General features: G+C 39.1%; 1 protein-coding gene across 4 annotated transcripts; it reads left to right on the forward strand.

The window, feature by feature from the left end:
* The first annotated feature begins 1,173 nt into the window (after positions 1 to 1,173).
* LOC101736795 (lysosomal proton-coupled steroid conjugate and bile acid symporter SLC46A3) lies at positions 1,174 to 24,585 on the forward strand. 4 transcript variants are annotated; one of them, XR_005246059.2, is made up of 6 exons: positions 1,174 to 2,443; positions 8,362 to 8,521; positions 9,480 to 9,581; positions 14,895 to 15,032; positions 15,804 to 15,907; positions 22,561 to 22,631. XR_005246059.2 is itself a non-coding variant. In XM_038019066.2 (6 exons), exons 1-6 carry the CDS (start codon positions 1,649 to 1,651, stop codon positions 24,560 to 24,562), a joined length of 1,428 nt encoding a protein of 475 aa, XP_037874994.1. In that variant the 5' UTR covers positions 1,174 to 1,648; the 3' UTR covers positions 24,563 to 24,585. The 4 variants fall into 4 exon arrangements, 3 of the variants coding, with proteins under 3 accessions (XP_037874994.1, XP_037874995.1, XP_062531033.1); XM_038019066.2 differs by lacking the exons at positions 15,804 to 15,907; positions 22,561 to 22,631 and adding exons at positions 23,883 to 24,039; positions 24,487 to 24,585; XM_038019067.2 differs by lacking the exon at positions 15,804 to 15,907 and adding an exon at positions 23,883 to 23,950 and having other exon boundaries at positions 22,561 to 22,639.
* Positions 24,586 to 26,279: the final 1,694 nt, after the last annotated feature.

Here is a 26,279-nt window from a genome sequence, read left to right on the forward strand (position 1 = left end):
GTTTACTATTCCAGTAGAAACAAGTCCCTAATCGCGAAGAAGCTTCAGAGCGCAGCCCTAGCCCTAGGACAGTGGTTCCGAAAATGGCGCATAGACATCAACCCAGCGAAAAGTACTGCGGTGCTATTTCAGAGGGGAAGCTCCTCACGGATTTCCTCCCGGATTAGGAGGAGGAATCTCACACCCCCGATTACTCTCTTTAGACAACCCATACCCTGGGCCAGGAAGGTCAAGTACCTGGGCGTTACCCTGGATGCATCGATGACATTCCGCCCGCATATAAAATCAGTCCGTGACCGTGCCGCGTTTGTTCTCGGTAGACTCTACCCCATGATCTGTAAGCGGAGTAAAATGTCCCTTCGGAACAAGGTGACACTTTACAAAACTTGCATTAGGCCCGTCATGACTTACGCGAGTGTGGTGTTTGCTCACGCGGCCCGCACACACATAGACACCCTCCAATCTTTACAATCCCGCTTTTGCAGGTTAGCTGTCGGGGCTCCGTGGTTCGTGAGGAACGTTGACCTACACGACGACCTGGGCCTCGAATCAATTCGGAAATACATGAAGTCAGCGTCGGAACGATACTTCGATAAGGCTATGCGTCATGATAATCGCCTTATCGTTGCCGCCGCTGACTACTCCCCGAATCCTGATCATGCAGGAGCCAGTCACCGTCGACGCCCTAGACACGTCCTTACGGATCCATCAGATCCAATAACCTTTGCATTAGATGCCTTCAGCTCTAATACTAGGGGCAGGCTTAGGGACCCCGGTAACCGTACTCGTCGAACTCGACAAAGAGGTCGACGTGCAACCTAACCCATGCATCAGCCCGCTGAGTTTCTCGCCGGATCTTCTCAGCGGGTCGCGATTCCGATCCGGTAGTAGATTCATTCGCGAAACAATTGCTCTTGAGTTGTTAGGTCTCCTTCGGAGGCGCTCGGGCAGTTGTTAGCAAATCCCACCCCTCTTGGCTGAGCCTTTGCTCGCCCACCTGTCCTGGTGAAACTGGAAAGGCCTTCGGGCCACCAGTAAACTTTCAATCATAAAAAAAAAAAAAAAAAGTTTTCGAAACTTCAGAAACTTTGTAATGTAATGACAATAAAACGTAATAATTAAACGTAAAAAAATACCGTATTAATAGTTTTCAGTATTTTTACATTTTTTTTTCATTTTTACCACATCACTATAAACGTTCAATAAACATTGAACGAAAAAAAAAATAAGAAAAAAAAAACAAAAATTACCGACAAAAAAACATTTCAAACTAAAAAACATAATAAAATGCAAATATCGGGAGTAAAATACAATTGCTGATATTTAATACATAAATCAGTAACCAAATATACAATTATCCATATCACAAAAAACTTCATAGACATTTATTTCACTTTATCATTATAATCAGATAACTTGTATTTTATCACTAGTGTTCTACAAAAAATATAACTTCAGTGAAATCTCGTATCTATTACTGGTTAAAACACAATGGACTCGTTATTGATCAATACTTTCATGTTGTATTTACATTAGCAAATAACCTTTAATTGTAAACAATACAATTACTTTTTGAAAGGTGTGACTAAAAGGTGGCATTATTTAAAACATAATAGAAATATAGTAATGCAGGGAAAGGCAAAACAAAATGGCCACAACACTAAATGAAGAAATATCTATACAAGAAACAGAAGCTCTGAACACTCCGAATAATGTTGAAATCAAGAAGAAAACTGGCTTTAGATACTTACTGGGCATTATTACAGTAGAACCAGTGGCGTTCATAGTATTGTTCGCTAGTATACTGTCATCTATGTCGACACAGACTTTAGCCTTAGAAAAAGCTTGTAGAGTGAGTCTAAGACTCGAAGATGCTATCTGTGATTCACTGAGAGCACAAAACCAATCGAATAACTTCACCGATTACGAGAGAATAGTCCAAGAGCATTATTCTGCTCAGCTAACGTGGAGAAGCGCTTTGCAGTCCGTATTACCGCTCCCTATGCTGCTGTTTGCTGGAGGCTGGAGCGACAAGACAGGCAGAAGAAAAGCCATCATTCTAGTTCCCATAATCGGCGAAACTCTTCAATGCATCAGCAACATCTTAAACGTGGTGTTCTTCTACGAAATCCCGCTTAAGGCTTTGATATTCTTTGATACATTCTTCTCGGGGATCACTGGGAGCACAACTATAATGTTCTTAGCGCTGTTCAATTATATCTGCGATATAACTACCTCGGAAAACAGAACTCAGAGGTTGGGACTCGTCAATCTGTGTACGTTTGCCGGAATGCCGCTAGGTTTGGCGTTATCCGGGATAATGTTGAGGCATCTTGGGTACTATGCCATATATGGAACAGCTCTTTTTCTGCACTTTATAAACGTTTTGTATGTGACATTCCGGATAAAGGACCCATTGAGGACTAAAGAGCAAATTATGACGGTGAGTAATTATTTCTTTTCGCTTCTCGTTAATAACATACCGCTGGAATAGGTTGATAGAAAGTACTGACAAGAGATGTGGACTGCAAACATCACATTTACGAAATCAATTAACGTCAGTACCATCCGTGACCACAAGGTCGTGCGTCATCATCGAAAGTACGTATTGGAAAATATGCTAACTCTAACATTTAGCAAGAAATACATGAGTCGCCATTTTCGTATGACATCAGTCTGCCCTAAATTTACAAATCTAATATACAGTATTTTAAATAGAAGCTACGCGTGCCTACCGAACCACGACGCTAAAACTGTTAAAGAAACATACTCTTCTGCGTATTTTACCTACTTATTCAAAGATTGACTAAATCAAGCCGTAGGTACGTATTTTATTAATTAATTAAATAGTTAATTATAAATTAATATAAAATATAATATTTTTTTATCGCTTATATGTGTGGACGAGCTCACAGCCCACTTAGTGTTAAGTGGTTACTGGAGTCTATAGACATCTACAACGTAAATGCGCCACCACCTCGAGATAAGTTCTAAGGTCTCAAGTATAGTTACAACGGCTGCCCCACCCTTCAAAACAAAACGCATTACTGCTTCACGGCAGAAATAGGCAGGGTGGTGGTACCTACTCGCGTAGACTCACTAGAGGTCATACCACCAGTAATTACACAAATAATAATTTTGCGGATTTGATTTTTATTACACGATGTTATTCCTTCACCGTGGACGTGGACATATCATTATAATATTTAATTAATTAATTTAATAATTAATTATAACTAGGAAAAGTTAAAAACACTAGCTTCTTCTAGTCAGATGTCGTACGACTAGTTCTGCCTATCATGCCTATTTCTGCAGCAAAGCAATGAACCGATTAAACGATACTATTAAGTAGGATAGCCGTCGTTTCAATGCGTTTGGATGTGTGTCAGCCTAATATACGACCACCACTCGCAAGTCTCCACAATGTTGTGAAAGACGCTAAAAAGATTCACCAGAGAATGGGCAGCAACGTACTCTGACACCCGTATCTTTAGTCGTTTACACGAGCTTAACTCGACTCGACTCAACCTCCAACGCGCGTTTTGGTATGATTAGTCGTAAAAATAAACTCCACTCAAACGTCCTTGGAAAATTTTCCTAACCGGAGTGAAGTAGGCGAACTGTCAAGTCAAGGTTCCTCAAGGCTGGTTTTCTATCAATGTCCAAATAGTATGTGGACCGCAAATGGAAATATATGATATTGTTGTGCAATGGCCTGGATCTGTGCATGATTCGCGCATTATTAATAATTCAATTTTGATAATATTTATTAAGTTCGAGGTTAGACATTTGAAACTCTTTATTTTATTTACCTACATAAGAGTCATATATTATCTGATAAATAAAATCAATGCGATTATAAGTTTTATTTATATAATAATAAACTGGTGGTTGTGGAAAAGCACTTCAACAACACGATGCAATCAAAATCACACAAAAGCGGCGAATAAAAATACAAAGTCGGATCCGAAATCTAAAATAATAATAGGTTAGAAAATAAATAATACACTTTCAGATTTACCACACGCACACATATTTACGAATAACTCAGCAACCAAAATATCAAACAAGTTCATCTAGTGTCAAACAGACAGCGGCAGCTTGACTTTGACATTAAACAATGACCATAGACTACAGAACTCTATGGATTTGATGCTAGCTTGATCAAATTTTCATCATTATCACCTCACTCGAGGACAGTTGAGGAATATTGTAATGGTTGACTAAAAATACCAAACTCGAGTAAGTTTGGAGGGAATTCTCGAGCATCATCGGATGAGTTAAGAGTGGAGGACTATTTTACGAAACGTCTAAAGATACGGACATGAGTCTTATAGCAGCAGGACATATCTAAAGTCTAAAGAATGCATATCTGTACATATAAATAAAATTGGAGTGTCTGTTTGTAATATTGAAATAACCGCTTTTTACTACATGCATAATATTGACTTCCACGGTGAAGGAATAACATCGTGTAATAAAAACCAAACCCGCAAAATTATAATTTGCGTAATCACTGGTGGTAGGACCTCTTGTGAGTCCGCGCGGGTAGGTACCACCACCCCGCCTATTTCCGCCGTGAAGCAGTAATGCGTTTCGGTTCGAAGGGTGGGGTAGCCGTTGTAACTATACTGAGACCTTAGAACTTATATCTCGAGGTGGGTGGCGCATTTACGTTGTAGATGTCTATGGGCTCCAGTAACCACTTAACACCAGGTGGGCTGTGAGCTCGTCCGTCCATCTAAGCAATAAAAAAAAAAAAAAAAAAAAAAAAAATATGAATACTTAGTCTGGCCATAAATACTGTTACAATTAAAAATAAACAAAATATTACATTTGAATTTGGAATCTGTCATTTTTATATGATTGCTCATTGAGTTTTCTCATTTTGACGCCAATAAATTGTACAATATTTTGCAATATTAAAATGGAGTGGGGTGATAAAGAGAACCGAATCGCTGTGATTGCATTACACAAAGTAGGTATGGAGCCAAATGCAATTTTTAAAACTCCATACGCTTGGTATTAGTAAAATGTTTGTGTACCGGGCTATTAATAGGTGCAATGAGACCTCTTCTATTTGTAACAGAAAAAGATCTGGACGTCCACGTAGTGTTCGTACGAAAAGGGTGGTCAAAGCAGTAAGGGAAAGAATTCGAAGAAATCCTGTCCGAAAACAAAAGATTTTATCTCGGGAGATGAAGATAGCACCTAGAACCATGTCGCGTATTTTAAAAGATGACTTAGGATTTGCAGCCTATAAGAGACGTACTGGTCATTTCTTAACTGATAATTTAAAAGAGAATAGGGTGGTAAAATCGAAACAACTACTGAAGCGGTACGCAAAGGGAGGCCATAGAAAAATTTTGTTTACGGATGAGAAAATTTTTACAATTGAGCAACATTTTAATAAACAAAATGACCGTATTTATGCTCAAAGCTCTAAGGAAGCTTCCCAATTAGTCGACAGAGTGCAACGTGGGCACTATCCGACTTCAGTGATGGTTTGGTGGGGTATTAGCTATGAAGGAGTGACTGAGCCATACTTTTGTGAAAAAGGTATCAAAACATTGCCACAAGTGTATCAAGATACCATTCTTGAGAAGGTAGTGAAGCCCCTTAACAACTCCGTGTTCAATAATCAAGAATGGTCCTTCCAGCAAGACTCGGCGCCAGATCATAAAGCTCGGTCTACGCAGTCTTGGTTGGAAACGAACATTTCGGACTTCATCAGAGCTGAAGACTGGCCGTCGTCTAGTCCCGATCTTAATCCGCTGGATTATGATTTATGATCAGTTTTAGAGACTACGGCTTGCTCTAAACGCCATGATAATTTGGAGTCCCTAAAACAATCCGTACGATTGGCAGTGAAGAATTTTCCCATGGAAAGAGTGCGTGCTTCTATTGATAACTGGCCTCAACGTTTAAAGGACTGTATTGCAGCCAATGGAGACCACTTCGAATAAGCTTTTTATACTTTAAATTGTTTTATACTTATGTATTAAACTAACACACTGTAAAAGTAATAAATGTTATTTGCCATAGATTTTTTTTTGTTTTCCTTTGTAACAGTATTTATGGCCAGATTAAGTATATATACATACAGCAAAATAACATTTTTTACAATTTCTGTCTGTCTGTCTGTCTGTTTGTTCCGGCTTATCTTTGGAACGGCGGACCGATTTTGACGAGTTTTTCACTGATACGTATCAGTGAAAGTCTCGTCTGATGATATAAGGAATAACTTAGGCTACTTTTGTAGACCAGCTTTGCCCCGCGGTCTCACCCGCGGCACGACAATAACCGCGAGTAGCATCGCGGGACTCAGCTAGTTTACGAATACGTTTACGTATTACGAAACGAATACGTTTTGTCGAATTGAAGTTACAACGATAAAACTCCAAAATGTAATCATAATTCAGACAGATAACATGCCACGCCCGATAGATAGAAACATAGAATTTTAAAACTTTTTATCAACAAATGATTCAACAGTAAGGTCAAATTATTTCTATAGAACTCTTTTATTAGCTTAACTCCAAAAAACGTTTTAAATCAAATGAAATGGTATCTGATTATAACAGATCTATAAAGAATAGTATTATAAAGAGGAAAGATTTGATTGTTTGTTTGTTTGTTTGAATAGGCTCCAAAACTACTGAGCGAATTTGAAAAATTCTTTCGCTGTTGAGAAGCTATAGTGTAGCTGAGTGTAGCCCTGAGTCACATAGGCTATATTAAATTTAAAAAAAATTAGATATCCTTACTAAAACTCCAATAAAAGTAACACAAGGTGTAAAAAGATTACCCAAAATATTATTTACATCGCGTGCGCCACAAAAATTATTGATAATAGAATAAAATAATGTAATGCGACTTTGCAGAACAAATCATTATGTAGAAAAAGTGTCGCCACATCATATGTCTAACTATTATATTTATGCCACAATAAGTGTCCTTTTATTTAAAAAAAAATAATAATCTGAAATCGTTTGCAGGAAAGCTCTGACTCAATAAATTCAATAGCATTTGTTTTGTATGTATGACCTTTTTAAGGAAATAATACTTATTAAAAATAAAATAAAAACAATATAACATAAAAAAACATTAATACAAAAATAAAAGTTCATTAAAACATTAATATACAAACTTTCTTTATAATTTTCTTCTTTTAGTAACCTGACGCAAATATGTACAAGTTTGTTATTATAATTTTTTTAAATTTTGAAATTGTTGTTTAACAACTGAGCGAAGCCAGGGCGGGCCACTAGTGACGGATACAGATAGCAGTGACGTCATCAAAACAAGGCGAAACGTAACTTTTGAAATTTTAAAAGCTCTTACTCAAATTTGACTGCCTCGGTGGTGCAGTGGTTCGATTCCCACATCGGGCAAACATTCGCGTGTTGAACAGTTTTGTTTGCTCTTCATCTGGGTGTTGTATATACTTATTTAAACGTATATATTAAGTATTTTTGTCAGTCTCTGGTACCCATACCACAGGGAATCCTAATTTGAGGCCCGATAACCGTGCGTGACTAGATATTATATATTTTTTTAAATACAGGCCGTCCCTCTCTTAGGATAATAATATGAATATGAGACCTCAGTTGTAAACAAAAATATTGTGATCGGACCGTTGGGCTCTTTTGCCGGGACTGCCCGTCTTCATGACCACCAGTTCAATTATCTTCAATTATATTTTGATATTTTTGTCTATATATATAAAATGAATTGCTGTTCGTTAGTCTCGCTAAAACTCGAGAACGGCTCGACCGATTTAGCTAATTTTGGTCTTGAATTATTTGTGAAAGTCCAGAGAAGGTTTAAAAGGTAAATAAATATGAAAATGCTCAATAACAATTTTTTTTTTTTTTTTTTTTTTTTTTTTTTTTTTTTTTTTTTTTTTTTTTTTTTTTTTTTTTTTTTTTTTTTTTTTTTTTTTTTTTTTTTTTTTATTGCCCTTGTAGGCAGATGAGCATACGGCCCACCTGATGGTGAGTGGTTACCGTCGCCCATGGACTTCAGCAATGCCAGGGGCAGAGCCAAGCCGCTGCCTACCGCTTAATACTCTCCACAAGCCTCGTTTGAAGAAGGACATGTCATAGCGCTCAGGAAACACCGTGGAGGGGAGCTTTTCCCTTTGATGTATCCCACGTCGGACGGATTCCTTTTATTTGTTTTAAGTTTATTTTATACAAAAGTTTAGGTCTTTTATTTATCGATTGATGCACTACGAAGTCTGCAGGGTCAGCTGGTTAACTTATAAAACTTACCAAATTCCTGGTCAAATCGTTCGTAACTAAGAAACTAATGGAGGATGATTGAAATACACTAAAAAATTGTCAAAAACTCTTTCAGTACGACAACAAAGGCTGCTGCCATTTTTTAAAAGAGTTCTTCGACCCTAGAACATTGAGGGATTCCTTCAAAGTGCTATTTAAAAAGACTGAAGACAACCGCCGTTTGTATTTACTAGTTATACTTATGACGGCTTGTTTGTTGTATGGACCTGTATATGGTAAGTTGAACGTTGAAGTAAAAAAATACTAGTATATATATATTTTCTTTTTTTTCTCTTTTTCTACCTATGCTGATAGCCTTGAGAGGCTATGCTAGCGTAACCGAGCGTGTAAGTGAGCACTCGGGGCTCTAACATGGGGGCGTTGCTAGCACTAGCCCTAGCAAGAGCAGTGCTCCCTAGAATCTTGAAATTTTGAAGTCGTAGTGGCCTTAACGTGGATAAGACGTCCGGTTCATTCGAATGCACCGGTGTTCGAATCCTGCCGGGAGGTACCAATTTTTTCCAATGAAATACGCACTTAACAAATGTTCACGATTGACTTCCACGGTGAAGTAATAACACCGTGTAATAAAAATCAAACTGGCAAAATTATAATTTGCGTAATTACTGGTGGTAGGACATCCTGGGAGGCCGCACTGGTAGGTTATTTCTGCCGTGTTGCACACTTAGGTTATTTCTGCCTATTTCTGCCGTGAAGCAGTAATGCGTTTCGGTTTGAAGGGCGGGGCACCCCTTGTACTGTCAAAACTGAGACCTTAGAACTCATGTCTCAAGATGGGTGGCGGCATTTACGTTGTAGATGTCTATGGGCTCCAGTAACCATTTAACACCAGGTGGGTCGTGAGCTCGTCCACCTATAGAAGCGTTAAAAAAAATTTAAAAAAAGTCTAGTACCGAATCGGAAACGCGACCCATTGAGAAACTCAGTGGCCTGTGTCTATGGGTTAGTTTACCGGCCGAACCTTTCGTCGCAAGATACGGGTTCGACAAGAAAATATGCTGTGAGCTAGTGCCTGTCTAGTGATTAAAAACTGTGCAGGAATTTCAATAAGGACATTAAAGCTCTCGAAACTCAATGTAATTAGCTAAAATCCATATTCCCAGTATTCGATCCCACGAGTTAATTTTATTTGCCTACATTGAAAATTGAAAATGTATAATTTACAAATTCCAGGTGAAGTCTCCGTTCTGTACTTGTCCCTTAGATACAGATTTAACTGGGACGAGATGCAGTTCACCCTGTTCCAGACTTATAATTTTGTTGTCAACATGATTGGTATGTATTTACATATAATATATACATATTATGTATTTCGCAAAAATAGCCCAGGTGAAGCGGCTGATCCAACCGCTACGGGGCAACGCAAAGCCGCCGTCGCTTCGAAACACGTCTTATCGGATCCCTCGGATTCACTCTCGGTGCTTTTAGGTCTCTCAAGCACCGGCCTCCATCCTTGTCGAACTCGCACAGCCCACTGAGTTTCTCGCCGGATCTTCTCAAAAAGTTAACCGAAAACCATAATAGACTTTAGAGCTCTGTCAAGTGACCTGGGGCAGCGCCACTGGAGAAAGAGCCACAACGTTCTCGCGGTCTATTTTTTTTATTGCCCTTATAGGCAGACGAGCACACGGCCCACCTGATGGTGAGTGGTTACCGTCGCCCATGGACTTCGGCAATGCCAGGGGCAGAGCCAAGTCGCACCCTACCGAACCTCTTTACCGACATACTCCTACTGTTTTTAATGGTGTATTGAAACCTTTTCTTTTTCCTACCTAAGCTGCCTAGCCTTGAGAGGCTATTTCAGCGTAACTTTAACTAGTAGGTGAGCTCACGGGGCTCAAACCTGACGACGTTGCTAACACTAACCCTAGCAACAGCCGTGCTTCGCAGAATCTACCACCGGATCGGAAACGCGACCCACTGAGAAGATCCGGCGAAAAACTCAGTGGGCTATGTCTCTGGGTTAACTTACTCGCCGAGCCCTTCGTCGCAAGCGACAGGTTCGACGAGGATGATGACCCGTGCTTGGGGTACCTAAAAGCACCGTCAGTAGATCGGGAGGATACGAAATGACGTGTTTTGGACGACGTCAACTGCTTCCCATTCTGTCCGCAGGATTGGGAATATAGTTACCGACGGCCACGATGAGAGGGTTCTCGTGTCGTGTCGCTTTGTCGAAGTGGCAAACAATTGAAAGCCTAAACTGGTGTGTACTGTTTTGAAATCATCCAAATCTGTGAAGAATAAACAGTAAAAGTGTTTTTAATATTTGTATCGGAGTTCGTGTACGATTTCAAATTTGCTATGAGTGCTGCAGTATTTTAGTTATCGCATTATACACTGGTGGTGCGTAGCATTCATGCTTTCCGATCTGAAGGATGCGGTGCCCGTTATAATAGCACAACGTAGACGTTTACCTCGTATCCCCGTTGACACAACACTCGATGGGTCGCGATTCGGATCAGGTGGTAGATGCGAAGTAAGGCAAATGTTAGCAATGTCCCGGCCTAGCAGTGAGCTGGCCAACCAGCCAGAATAGTCCCTCGAGGAACCTAGGAGATAGGTAGACTGAAATAGGAAGTCTATTTATGTAGCGATAAAAAAAAAAACATTACTTACCTAATGTTTGTTATTTATCAAAGGACAACAAGAAACTATTATTTTATTATGTCGTAAAAGTAGAGTATATAATATTATGTAGTAACACATGAAAAGATTTGACATAATCTTAATTTTAAATTAACTTGACGTAAGGATAATACATATTAAAATGAATACATAGTTTTACTTGCTTTAACAGTAATTGATTTATAATTAACTGTAAATCAATGATTCCCTTAATTCTGTTGTAATAGTATTTCCATCCAATTTCGTCTCATAGATATGGATATAAATCTTTACGATTATCTTTATTTTATAGATACATAAATAAAACATTTACTAAAAAAATATCTTCACTTATAAACTATGTACACTTTTTACTTCACCTATTATAAAATAACGTCGGTCATAAAATATGACACTAGGGTCACTAGGTAACAACTTTTGGTGAATGATTTCGAATATCGCTAATAGATGGCGCTGTGCCTACATCTGAATCACGCTATTGTTGTTTGTTTATAACACTTTAAAAGCACCTGGAGAGTTAGCGTTGTTGATTGCCTGATAAAGCTGTTTCAGCTTCGCCCGATGGTTCCAACCATTAAAAATCTTCCGCTCGTAGTGAAGATTTCTATGGTGAGGAATTCTTAATTTTTGGTTAGTGATGCCCGATGTATCGCTATGCCGCAATATTTAAACTATTTTAAACTCCAACATTGCATCGTATGCCTTTGTATCGATGTTGTAAATGTCATATTTAACTTTTGTTGACGTTATTAATGTCGGAAACACATAAGTATTTGAGAGCTGTAGTACTAAGATTTCGTCAAGAATAAGCCATTGCTCTCCGGTGCATTAAATGATCTGATTTATCTATCTAGCAACCGTTCTCGTAAATATTGTTCCAGAATATCGTCGTCGAACAGATAAAAACGCATCACGATTATCTAGTCTTAGATCGATTGATTGATTGAAATTGGTTAAAAATCTATATTCGATTCAATTTATCTCAGATCTCTGCGATACATTCAGTAAAAATATAAATTTTATAACATCAATTTAATCATACAAGTTGTGCTGAAAACCAGGTCATCAAACTCCTAATTATGCTAATATTAATAATTAACTAATGAAGACTAAGGGTCGATTCGACCAAACAAGAGTAAATTTTATTCTTAGAATAACTCGTCAGTTAATCGAGAGTAAATCAATTTTACGTTTTACCATCTACAATTCTAAGAATAGTGGGCCTATTCGGGAATTGGTACTATACCGCCGTTTCGCACGGAATAACGGAGCTATTCCTAGAATAAAGTAATGGCGTCAGTCAGTCCAACATCTGATTTCTGTCATTTCATAAATATTTATTCTGTTTTAATTTCAAGTCAACGCAATGCACTAAATTATTATTAATAGTCTGGCATTGTATAATGCAACGTTTAAACGAAAAAAGATAAAACCACACGAGAAAACTTGACAATTCCCTCAAACCATAGACCTATATAGTAGGGACACGACATATTGTTCTATACGTACAATTGCTTATATAAATAGCACCCATTTTGAAGGCACACACATAAACATATATCTATCTCGTTCTTACTCAGCACTTTAACTCGCAGGAAAACAATATAACAGTATTTCAGTGCGTACATAAAATGAAACATGAATATACGTAAATGTCTCCGTCTCCGTCTAATGAGGCCGAAAATCCGCCATGTTTAGCGCGCCAAATGTCATTGTCACGTCAGTTCGGCCGTCTGTTTTGGGTTGTACATTATTTATTGACTTTGATATCGATTTAATATGATTGCTTATATAAAATTTCTAATTTTATCATGCTTAAAACATACAAAAATAATAATTAAAACATATTTTATAGGATCTCACGAAGGCCGATGCCCCAAAACTATTATCTATATATATTTAAATTCATTATGGAGCCCTCATCCGAAACATAGATACACTTAATAATATATTTGAATCCGAAATATCGGACACAATTTTTCTGTCCGAATCTATTCATCATGACACTAATCATAAATACCTCTTTAAAATATGTCATCAAAACATATTTAGACATTCTGTTTAGATATTTCGGGAAAAAGGCTACCGACAAAATCTCTTCGGAACTATTTAAATAAAATAGTTTTATTCCGCAGTGAGTAAAACAGTATTGTAAATTCGTTAAATATTTATTAATTAAGTGATTTTAGAGAGGAAGTCACAAGGAATGACGTTTGTAATTTCATTAACGAATAAATGTTCTGTAGGTAGGTGTTTTTTTATCAGGCGGTCCCTTGATAAGTTTAAAATTTGCGTGCGGTGCGGTAGTGCGGTGCACCTTCCTTGAGGTGCGCTGCGGTAGTGTGTTACGGACTTTAGAGTCAGCAAAACAATTAAAATAGATTGTAATAGTCTAAGAAAAACACGTACTCAAAATACGATAACATTCAGCATGCTAGAAATGGGCTGATGGCACTGTACTATGCCATATCTTTATGTTTTGCGGCAAACGCCAACTTTATAAAATCAGTGTAGCAAATTTTAAAAATCGTCATATCGTTTACTTGGAAAATTTGAAGCACGAACTCGTCTTAGATTTCACATAATATCTAAATCACATCATCTTTGCACATAACAATATACTTCCTTCCTATTAAAGTATAAATTCTACAAATACATTCATACTCAACAATATTTAAAATAAAATAAGCCAAGAACGTTTATCGATAAAACCTAGTAACATTAAAATCTTCTGCGCAGCACTAAAACCGCCATGTTTTGTGGCCAGATGACGTCACAGTGGCACGAATCTTTTGTTGACGTTTCATTTCCATAGGTTTCCTACTTCAGTGCCTCAAACAAACAACAAATAAAAATAATACGTTTGACAGCTGGATATCTTACACAACAGCTACTTTTTCACACTAAAATACGGCAAAATCGAGTTGACGATTTGTATGCTCTTACACTATGCCGTTGAACAACAACATTTATTTGCCGGATTTTATTTTTGTTCACCATTCACTCTGCTATTCGCGTATTGTTATTCCTAGCGCAAGTATACGTGGAAAAACGACTATGGATTTACTCGATATTAAAATCATGGAATAGGTTATTCCTCGTATAGTTACTCGTGTATAAATTTAAGTTTGGTCGAATCCACCCTTAGTTGAATTAAAAACGATCTAACTTTAGTCTAGAGATGAAGCGAACCTTAAAGTCATACAATAATAGGCAGCTTTCATCAGGTCGGAGACAATGTCATGTATAAATTCCAATTCTGAATTCCGATCTGAACTTGTCATCATTATAGCTGTGCGAAAATAATAGAAAGAAACAGAGAAGAATAAAATAATAATAAAATAATAAGATAACAGATATAATAGAAAAGACTAAAAAAAAAAAACACGTGTGGCACTCGGAGACTGCCGCGGTAAAGCATAGCATTTTTTATCAACTTATGCAATTATAGATCGACAATAATAATTTAATATTAAAACAACAATAAAATAAGACCACGCTATATTTATAAACATTAACAAAAGCAAAACATTACTGTCCCCTTCACACTCATAACCTAGACCGTGCGAGGGAGAGATGGGCAGACTTTTCATGATGTGCATGCGGCAGTGCGACGTCACGCCGCGCGCTTATTCACAAACACTACACAAGCGCAACGTGTGAATGTGTTGAACGCAAGCTACATAGTAGGCGTAGTGGGGGTGTCAGGTTATTTTCGCTACGGAATTTCTTGATTCAGTCGCCGCGCTCAAGGCCCGCGATAGAAGCTATGCAATAGCTTAAAAATAACAACATTCAGGACACAGAGCTTATTCGCCGCGGTATCACAGTTTGAGTTAATCGAGATGAAGTCTGCCCTAGTGGCAGGTCATGCGTTCACAAACAAATGACTATGTGGCCGAAGCTGCATTTCGTAGAAGTACTACCGCGTAAGTCACTTAAGTTTTCAATTGATTCCAGGAACAATATTCGCTGTAGTCGTGTTGAGCAAGTACTTGAAGTGGCACGACGCCCTGCTGGGAATCACGTCTACGATAAGTAAGATTGCGTCATCGTTCGTCTATTGCTTCGCGCCGAACGCGCAAATCTTATATATAGGTAAGCGACGAATCTAGTATTAATCGATCTAATAAATATTTGATATGAAAAATAAATTCAGGGATTACTGTATGTACAGTAAGGAACGAAATAAGTGCCTGAAGTCTTACCGATTCACCTTACTTCCACTGCCTCGCGCTCCCTGGGCTCAGCGTCGTTTCCGGAGGTGGGACCGTCTGTCCCTTGACCGGTACACGATGAACAATTGAGGCCTATAAAATCAAAGGCAGCTAAACGCCATAATGTCGTAAAATGGATTAACAATAGCGCTATCTTGTTTAGTTAGTTGGAAACGCTTTAGTGTTTTCATGTTATAACAAATGCAGCTAAATCTCTAACAAATTCAGTTCAAAAATTTTATTTTTATTCAGTACTAAGTACTAATAAACGAAGTTTTATCATTTAAAATTCAGATTATTAGTAATATTCTCATTTTTTATAAATCTGCTTTAAAATAAAGAATATCGTTTATCCGGACATAGTTATTTCAGCTTCTCAAACCGGGAGTGTTGCTAACACTGGCCCTAGCAAGAGCAGTACTTCGATGGATCGTGAGGATCCGTAATGACGTGTTCAGGGCTAATTTTTGTAGTTTACCTGAATATTTGACAGACTTGAATTTAGCTGCCTTTGATTTTTTAGGCCTCATATTGTCGCTGGTTCTATGTTTACGAGTGACTTGCGTTGGATAATTTTTGTTTTTGTAATAATGAATGCATGCCGCGGAACGCGTGTGCTAAGTTACTATACGACGGCGATCTCTGCCCGTAGGCTTGGAGGGGTTGCTCAGCAAGCTTCTGGTTGGCTAGTCGGCCGTCTACGGGCGAGATCGAACCTTACTGCGCCTACGTTAAGACTTGTGTTGTCTTGAAGATGTAATATATTCATTACCTAATACTCGATACTAATAAAATATACGAAACAAGAAAAAATCTGTTTCAGTACGAAACACTGTATTTGAAATCTTGGCGGTCTAAATGATAAGAGACATATGGTATGGTCCGCGCGGGTGGGTACCACCACCCTGCCTATTTCTGCCGTGAAGCAGTAATGCGTTTCGGCTTGAAGGGTGGGGCAGCCGTTGTAACATATTTAAGACCTTAGAACTTATATCTCAAGGTGGATGGCGCATTTACGTTGTGGATGTCTATGGGCTCCAGTAACCACTTGACACCAGGTGAGCTGTGAGCTTGTCCACCCATCTAAGCAATAAAAAAAAAAAAAAGACTGCATTCGTACACCGATGCGAATGTGCCGGTGTTCGAATCCCGCAGGCTGGTACATTTTTTTATTTTATGAAATAAATATTTAAGCCCTTCCACGATGAACGAATAAAACTGTTATAAAAAAAGGGTAATTAGTGGTGGTAGGGCCTCTGGTGAGTCCGCACGGGTAGATATCACCACCCTGCCTATTTCTGCCGTGAAGCAGTAATGGGTTCCAGTTTGAAAGGTGGCACAACCGTTCAGACTTCATGTCTCAAGGTGGGTGGCGGTATCTACGTCGTTGATGTCCTTGGAGTCCGACAACCTCTTCAAATAAATACAGTCGAATTGAGAACCACCTTTTTTGAAGTCGACTATAGCTCACTACTTAATTGTTGTTTATAAAAAGATGATTAAGCAACTATTGTGTCTAGGGGTCCATTCAAACGTACCCCTAGTCTATACCTAGTCAGGTCATAAATTCTGTCACATGTTTAATGTAAAATAATTGAAACAAGTTTATTCATTATGTAACCATTCATATACCGAAATGAACTTAACAAAACATAGATTCTTATGACACTAAAGTTTATTCAAAATGACCTCCGTGATTTTGAATACAGGCCTTCAATCTGCGCGGCCAGTCGTCTATCGCAGCACGAACGAGGTCCATGTCAATATCGGCGGCTGCCTTAATCAAGGATGTCTTGAGTGACTCCAAATTGGGATGAGGCTTTGAGCACGCCTTTTCCTCCAAGTGTTGCCATATCTTGTAATCTAACGGATTCAAATCTGGACTGGAGGAGGGCCAGTCTTCGTGCCGGATGAAGTCGATTTCACGCGCCGCCAGCCAGTCTTGTGTGCTCTTCGCTCTATGAGCTGGCGCCGAATCTTGTTGGAATACCCAGTGCCTGTTATTGAACATGGTATGAGAAACAGGTTCCACAAGGTTCGTCAGGACTGTATTTTGATACACAACTGCATTCGTTTTTACACCTTTCTCACAAAAATGTACCTCTGTTAAGCCCCAATAAGAAACTCCCAACCATACCATGAGCGAGGATGGAAAATGACCTCGTTGGACACGCGGAATACGGTTGCTCGCTTCTTCACTACTGTGTGCGTACACCTTATCATTTTGTTTGTTGTAGCTCTCTTCTACGGTAAAAATTTTTTCATCCGAAAAAAGAATTTCCCGATATTTTTTTCCCGCGTACCGCTTCAACAAAGTGCGGCATCTCTTCAGTCTCAGGTCCATTAGACGAGCATTCAAACGATGTCCTGTTTTTCTTCGATATGCCCGAAGCCCTAAGTCTTCATTTAACACCCTTTTCACCGTGGTTCTGCTTAACCCCATCTGAAGGGCCAACAGTTTCTGCTTACGTTTGGGATTTCTTTGAATTCGCGCCTTCACAGCTTTTATCACTGCTGGAGTCCTAACAGACCGAGGGCGACCACTTCTTGACCTGTCATCTACACTAGAGTCTTCATTGTATCGTTTGATGGTACGATAAACTAATCTTTTGGTTTTATTTAAATTTTTCAGTATGTTAAAAATTTGAATTGGCGCGTAACCGCAATGATGCAACGCAATAACTGCAACACGGTCTTCTTTAAGCGTCCACTCCATATTTAAAAATGAGTAAAATTCTAAAAGTATACATTTTTATTTTCATGAACAATTCGAAATTCGAATTCAATAAACTTTTTTGTGGCCAGCATTCTAAAAGAAAAGTTTTTACTGTGTGACAATACTTATGACCTGACTAGTTATATATAAAAATGAATTGCTGTTCGTTAGTCTCGCTAAAACTAGAGAACGGCTGGACCGATTTGGCTTATTTTGGTCTTGAAAGGTTTAAAAGGTAGATAAATATGAAAATACTCGGAATTAAATAAAAATAACAATTTTGTTTTTCCTTTCATGTGTCCCCCGTCGGACTTTTATTTACCGATTGAGGCACTACGAAGTATGGCGGGTCAGCTAGTATTTACATAAAAAACAAATTTCAACATTGCAATCAGTAAGGCCTCATTCGCACAGGAGTTTTTTTTAGCGCGCATTAAAAAAGCGTTCAAATAGAACAGATGCATTTCCTAGTATATGTTCAAACGTCAGCGCTTTTAAAACGCGACGCTTTTTATCGCGCATTGTTGCATTTTGCGCGCTAAGCATTGGGCGTTACAGATTACGTCACATCGAGAACGTTATAAAAGCGCCAACGCCGAGTTTTAACGCAACATTTTTAAAACGCCCGTGCGAATGAGGGCTAACTCACGTCACACAAGCTTCGATCAACAATAGTAACTAGATTTCGGGTCAGTGCATAAAATCCGTCTCGTCAAATAACAGCGCACTTGAAATGTGAGCTCTTATTTTGTTTAGTTCACTTCAAACACAGCCAATGTCAACCCGTCTCACAATACCGCAGTGTGTATTCAAAAGTTGCAAAAATAAGGCCCGAAAAAGCAATTTAACGGCCGGAATATCTTACTTTCGGTAAGTACATGAAGTATAAACTATATTGTAAGCTTTAAACTTATAAATAATATTAAATTTTGAACAAAATTACCGATTTTTAACCACCGCTACAAATGTTGGCCAAGGCTCGGCCAACACATGGACAAACTTTTGCTTAACAGAACAGTAAATGCATGGAGTAGATTTGTGTTGTAATAATTTTTTAAAATTTGTTAGCAGCACTTCAAAATTAGTTGGTTAAATTTGGTTAATGCTGCTTTTGTGTCTGTTTGTTAGACTCTCATTAGATACTTAGCTTTCCATTTTTATTTTAGCTTTCCTAACAATCACGTGTGCAGAATGGATCTCGATTGTCGCCAGAGAAACAAGAGATGACTATTATAAGCCAGCTAAGATCTCCGCTTATTGACACTGGACATCTTTGCCTTCCGTGCTCACGGCTACTGAAACGTGGCCGAAACATTGTAATAAAAATACCACGCTTGAAACCGTTTAAACGTTGTTTTATTATGTGCACTGGTCGCGAAAACTTAAAAATATATATTACACAAAAACGTAACGCTAATAAAATAATAAGTAATGTATAGATACTAACAAACATACATTTCCAAAACATAAAAAGTAAACAACTAAACTTTTACTTTAATTCATTAATAAATTATTTTAGTGTTAAGCGCGACTCCCTTACCTCCTGTAGTAAATACAAATCGGCATTTCAAGAAGCAAAAATAAATAAAGCAAAACGATGTTAGTTCTCAGAGCAATTAAGGGAAAAGTTACTTTATTTGTTGCTAGTTAAGATTGATTTAACATTAAAAGTTGTTTAAAATATGTCTTTTTATTGGTAAGTGACAGGAGTAATTTATTGCTTTGCTCGTTTTATGTGACGAATGATCGTAAGTATTAGATAATGTTTTGGAGATTTGTGACTTTATTACTAGGTGCCATAGTTGTTATTAGTTTGAACGTAAAAGTGTTTCAAAACTTTTTTCTCCGTTTGTTAGTAAACGAATGTAGCTATATAAGTATATATTCACGCGGACAGTTTTTGCTTTAATTTTGTACGTATCCCTTTATCTAGTTACTATTGTTGATCGAAGCACACAAGCGTCAATTTACTTTTTTTTTTTTTTTTTTTTTTTTTTTTTCCTACCTATGCTGATAGCCTTGAGAGGCTATTTCAGCTTCACCCTAACGTTTGTAGGTGAGCTCGCGGGGCTCAACCGGAGAGTTGCTAACACTGACCCTAGCAAGAGCAGTGCTTCGCAGAATCTACCACCGGATCGGAAACGCGACCCACTGAGAAGATCCGGCGAGAAACTCAGTGGGCTGTGTCTATGGGTTAGTTCGCTCGTCGAGCCCTTCGTCGCAAGCGACGGGTTCGACGAGGACGGTGACCGGTGCTTGTGGTGCCTAAGAGCACCGTTAATGGATCAGGAGGATCCGTAATGACGTGCTTTGGGCGACGTCGACGGTTTACCATTCGGTCTACTGGGTCGGGTATGTAATTTCCAGCGGCTACGATGAGAGGGTTCTCATGTCGTGCCGCCTTCTCAAAATGGCGCAGCGATGCCGACTGTAGATACTTACTAAAGGAGTCGAGCTCCAGGTCGTCGTGGAGATCCACATTCCTAAGGAACCAAGGCGCTCCGACGGCTATCCTGCAGAATCGTGATTGAATAACCTGAAGGGATTTCAAGTTGGTGCGGGCTGCGTGAGCGAACACTACGCTTGCATACGTCATGACGGGGCGTATACAAGTTTTGTAGAGAGTTACCTTATTACGGAGAGACAGTTTGCTTCGACTACAAAGCATTGGATAGAGTCGTCCTAGAATAAACGCGGCGCGGTCGCGTACCGTTTTTATATGGGGACGGAATGTCATCCCTCTGTCGAGGGTGACGCCTAGATATTTGACCTTCGAGACCCACGGAATGGGCTGGCCAAAGAGAGTGATGGGACTAACGGCGGAGGTGTTTGCGCGCCTACTACGGAGTGGGATGCTCGAAGTGATGTTCGGAGGGCGACCCCTTTTGAAGAGCACCGCTGCGCTTTTCGTGGGGTTAATGTCTATTCGCCACTTCCGGAACCACTGTCCCATGGTGGCTACTGCGATCTGGAGTCGCCGATGAAGCAGCGACATCTTCCTACACGAGTAGTAGATAGCCGTGTCATCGGCGAAGAGCGCTAGATGGGTCTCCGGAGACCGGGGTATATCATTGATATACAAACTAAATAATAACGGGGAGAGCGCGGAGCCTTGCGGGACTCCGGCAGTCAGTTGACGGGGACGAGAACGAGTTCCCTCTACTCGATATCGAAACGAACGGTTCGACAAGAAGTCTCGTATGATGAGCACGAGTCTGTCTGGCACTCCCATGTTGTACAGTTTGTAAATTAAACCGTTGTGCCAGACTTTGTCGAACGCCTTCGCGATGTCGAAGAAGAGGGCGCCGGTCGGGATTTGTTTACGCCTATTTAGTCCTATCAGGATGTGCTCCGTGAGGCGGTGCACTTGTTGTACGCACGAGTGTTTAGAGCGGAATCCGAACTGTTCGTCTATGAGAATTTTGTTCGCGGTAACAAAATCCCAGAGGCGTTTCCTAAGGAGCCGTTCGTAAATTTTTCCTATCGTCGAGAGGAGACTAATCGGACGGTAACTAGAAGTTTCGTTTGTCGGTTTGCCCGGCTTATGTATACCGATAACGTCCGCTTCTTTCCACACCGCGGGAAAGATGCAGTGCGTCATAGCGGCATTTAAAATTGTAGCCAACATTGCTATCAGTTGGACTGGCAAGAGTTTTAGCGCGCGGTTGCGGATGCCGTCGGAGCCGGGTGCCTTCCTAGGTTGGAGGTTGTGGATCGCGTCTCTAACTTCGTCAGTGGTAATGGGGGGTAACGCGTCCGAGGGCGGCAGGGAAGCTCTGCGCTCGACCTCCCTGTCGACTAACTCGGTGTGTTCGGGGTCCGCGTGTTGTGTGCTGGTGGTGCACTGCTCTTGCAGTGCATCGGCCAGCAGCTCAGCCTTGTCATCGTCATCGAATGCCGGTGGTTGGCCTGAAGGGCGTACGAGGGGAGGCATAGTAGCGGTAGTTTCGGATTTGAGAGTCCTAGCTAGTCGCCAGTATGCTTGGTGGGAGGGCGCGAGTTGTTCTAAATAACTATGCCAATTATCGTTACGTCAATTTACTAGGACGCATATGCAATATGAACCGACAAAACTCCAACAAATATTTATTAGTATCATATAAGATTAGAGTTGGAACAGATATAATCTGTTGAGTAAGTAATAGTTATTGTTGCATCCGATCCGAAAAAGAAAAAATAATTCTCGATTTTCTACACACTGAGATCGAATCTTTGGTTAATATCGATTTAAAAAAAATCGATTAATTTGAGAGTGCTTTCCAGATCGCAATTTTTTGTAAGCATACAAAAAAGTATGTAGCTATAGTAGCCGATTCTGTATTTTGAAGATGTAAATACTTTGTGAGTCTGGCGGCCTATCGGGGCCAAGAATGAACATCTTGGTTAATGATACCAAGACCACGATTTCTAAACGCTCTTGACTCCGGCGGCCAATAAGGAGTGGACGACAGGAGAATGGCACAAAAGATTCCAATAATCAAAATGTTAGGCAAATGTTTACCCGGGAGAGTAGATAAATAAGAAGAAGCCAAAGTTTGTATGAAAAGAGGGATAGCCATTTCTGAAAACACAGTCCAAAGTACTGTCGGTAGGAGCATAAGTGCCAAAGCCAATAGACTCAGTAACCACTCCACTTGGGCCGTGAATCCGTCTGACCTACACGTCTACATAAAGAAAAACATTTCTTTTCCAGCACCGGTTGTGGACATTCTGAACTGCATTGCTCGCAATAAAATCGATGTATTCAAAGCTGGTGGAGTCAAATGAAATAGGTAAATAATTGGTTGTCTTTAAGGTCGGTTTACAGACGATAGTTTTACGTGATAACGTCAATAGCAGAACACTTAAATTCCGCCACCCACCTTGAGATATGAGTTCTAAAGTCTCAGTATAGTTACAACGGCTGCCCCACCCTTCAAACTGAAACGCATTACCGCTTCACGGCAGAAATAGGCAGAGCGGTAGTACCTACCCGTGCGGACTCACAAGAGGTCCTACCACCAGCAAAAATTTAATATTTACAATACAAATTTTATACGTAACTTAGACATGGTAGGTACATAAGTGGTTACTGGGACCAGTGGACATTAACAACGTAAATTCTGGAAGGTGGCATGAAATGTGAACTTAAGTCGAAGTTATATAAGTCAACGGTCGCTCCACCCTTTGAAACGGAATAAATTAACTGCTTTACGACAGATATGGGCAGGGTGGTGGTAGATACCTACCTACACGTGCGGACAGACAAAGCGCCCTACTACTTAACTGACTTATACTTTTCCGTTATCGCAATATTACATTCCACAATATAACTCACATTTCGACCTCTTTTTCCCCCTACCTAAGCTGATAAAAGGGTTATGCCAACGTAACCGGGCGAGTCGACCTGATGTGATATGGCACTGCAAAGACAAGTTAATGAACGCGTGAACATTAGCATATCATCTTCCTCCCTGAATCGCATTCCTCATGTCTGAGAGTCGTGACCATCACCTCCCATTATCCTTCTCTGGATGATGTTTCGCCATCTTCCTCTGTTCTCGGCAGCATCGTAAGCTGTTATATGCAGAGTTGTACGGATTTGGCCCGACCAGCACATAGGATTGTGACACGAGGCCTTTTGCATATCATAAAATGCCTTCAAATTTATTTCTCAGTTTTAATGTCGACGACATCAGACATCAGTACCAATTTTATGGCTTAAATAAACGCGAGATTAAGACGTTAAAGTATAACAGTGATTATTTTACTGGTGGTAGGACCTCTTGTGAGTCCGTGCGGGTAGGTACCACCACCCCGCCTATTTCTGCCGTGAAGCAGTAATGCGTTTCGGTTTGAATGGTGGGCCAGCCGTTGTAACTATACTGTTGTAACTCATATCTCAAGGTGGGTGGCGGCATTTATGTTGTAGATGTCTATGGGTTCTAGTAACCACTTAATACCAGGTGGGCTGTGAGCTTGTAAACCGATTTAAACAATTAAAAAAAAACTTATTAATATTTTTTGTCTCTAAAGGTAAACTGAATTCAATAGTCGGTCAGCTTGAAGTCATGATGCCGTTAATATACGTTACAATGTTTACGCAATTGTATACGGCTACTATGGACGTCCTGCCGGGAGCAATATTCCTGCTCGGAGCAGGACTGACTCTTCCTTCCATCTTCGTATTCATGTGAGTGTGAAAAACGTTAAACTTTCAGTTAACTTCAAACTTCCGCTAATGTAAGCTGCCGCAATGGCTCATAAATCAGATCCCATTGCCAATCGTGAGCACGCATAGCTTGCAATATACTCTGTAACTAGAAAAAAAAAAAGTTTTGACAATCCCTGTCATAAAGAGCCGGGAAATAATGCCGTATTTCCGTACACCCTACGACTAAACCGTCCTTTTTATTGAAATGTCCAATCACTAGAATAATGTGATTTAAAAATTATTTATTATATTAATACTATAACCGTATATTTAATATATATGAATAATAAATGGTTAAAGATATTTAAGTATTTATATCCTTATGAATTTATGTCGCTAGTTTCCAGTTTGGTTTCCTTGACTCTAATTTGGGACCAAATGACCTTATGAGACTATTCCCCTAAATTTTTTTTTCTATTTCTCCAGATGGCTGTATTGGCGTCACAGGAAAGATGTACAAAAAGAAAAAATTAAAATAGCTAATGAAATACCTCTTACGTAGGATTAAAATGTACTGCACATAAATCTTCACTGTATTTTTTTTGGTGTTCGCGTGTCGTAAACATAATCACTGGACCGTCAAGACGTGGTCCGGACTCATATACACCGCGCGAATGATATTCAGCCCTCTTTTTTTTCAAGGGGGCCGTACCTAAAAAAGAATTAAAAAGTTCCCAAATGCCCCTTCCAATCCACATTTACAAATTACGAAATATACGTTATCTCCTCTTCCTTGCGTCGTAAACCTCATTGCTGAGGGTCATGACCACCCTTTTGAATCACCTTCGCACGCCCGATCTTTCTCCATTTATTCTTGTCTCTGGCGGTGTGGTGGGCATTGTGAAACGTGGAATCAAGAGCGGTGCGGATCTGGTCGGACCAACGTATTGGGCTGCGCCCCCGAGGTCTTTTTCCATCTACCTTACCAGTCACGATGAGCCTCTCGAGATTGCCGCTATCCTTCAGTGCAATGTGACCGAAGTATTCAAGGACTCTGCGAAGACACTCGGATGGCGTATAATGATATGGAATATTCTAAAAGTGGTTAAACAATAATAAAATACGTAATTGCGATTTCTGTACTATATTACGAAAACAATATTTGAAAGCCTTTATTATCACAAATTATTGTTAACAAAGTATTCCTGAATTAAATATACTCGTCTTTTTTCTCAATGACAGATTTTTTTTAAGGGATTTTATGACCTGGTAACTTAGACCTTTAAGTCATTTCTTATTTTAAATTTATATTCATATTTTTATGAAAAATGATATTATGGAGTGAAATGATATGAAGATGATTAATTTGAGACATTAATCAACTGGGATGAAATTAAATGAAATGAAATGGGATGAAATATAATCTCAGTAAAATGGTGGTCATTTACTAAGATTTTTTCAGTGGACTTTTTGGAGGATCCCAAGAAGTTACGTCCAGCGGCTTTGTTTCATTTTCCCACATTTGTGCACTTTCACAGATATGAAACTGTTAATAAACCACCATTATTACACATTTAAACCAGAAGAAACACTAAATAGACAAAATAAAACAAATCACACAACTTTACTCCTCGCGTTCCCGCCAAAAAGCCCTCAATGACAGATTTTTTTTAAGTGATTTTATGACCTGGTAACTAAGACCTTTAAGTCATGTCTTATTTTAATTTATATTCTTATTTTTATGAAAAATGATAATATGGAGTGAAATGAAATGAAAATGATTAATTTGAGACGTTAATCAACTGGGATGAAATTAAATGAAATGAGATGATATGGAATGAAATATAATCTTAGTAAAATGGTGGTCATTTACTAAGATTTTTTCAGTGGACTTTTTGGAGGATCCCGAGAAGTTGCGTCCAGCGGCTTTGTTTCATTTTCCCACATTTGTGCACTTTCACAGATATTAAACAGTTAATAAACCACCGTTATTATACATTTAAACCTGAAGAAACACTAAATAGACAAAATAAAACAAATCACACAACTTCACCCCTCGCGTTCCCGCCAAAAAGTCTCAATGACAGAGAGTTCAGTCAATCATAGATAGTAGTAGTAGTTTTATTTTTCCAAATGGAAAGGCAAAGGCATCATGCCATACAGCCTAGTCTTTTCTTTTTTATTTATTTATTAAATATGATATTATGAAATGAAATGACGTTGATCAATTTAATATGAAATGTGACATGAAATGAAATGATATGGAATGTTTTTTTATG

This window comes from Bombyx mori, chromosome 22, assembly GCF_030269925.1.
Source record: "Bombyx mori chromosome 22, ASM3026992v2".
Lineage (NCBI taxonomy): Eukaryota > Metazoa > Arthropoda > Insecta > Lepidoptera > Bombycidae > Bombyx > Bombyx mori.

Coding starts and splice junctions, on each gene's coding strand:
- LOC101736795 (XM_038019066.2), top strand. CDS start 1,649: ATGGCCACAACACTAAATGAAGAAATATCTATACAAGAAACAGAAGCT. Junction 2,444..8,361: donor CTAAAGAGCAAATTATGACG/GTGAGTAATTAT, acceptor AAACTCTTTCAG/TACGACAACAAAGGCTGCTG. Junction 15,033..23,882: donor CGCGCAAATCTTATATATAG/GTAAGCGACGAA, acceptor TTGTCTCTAAAG/GTAAACTGAATTCAATAGTC.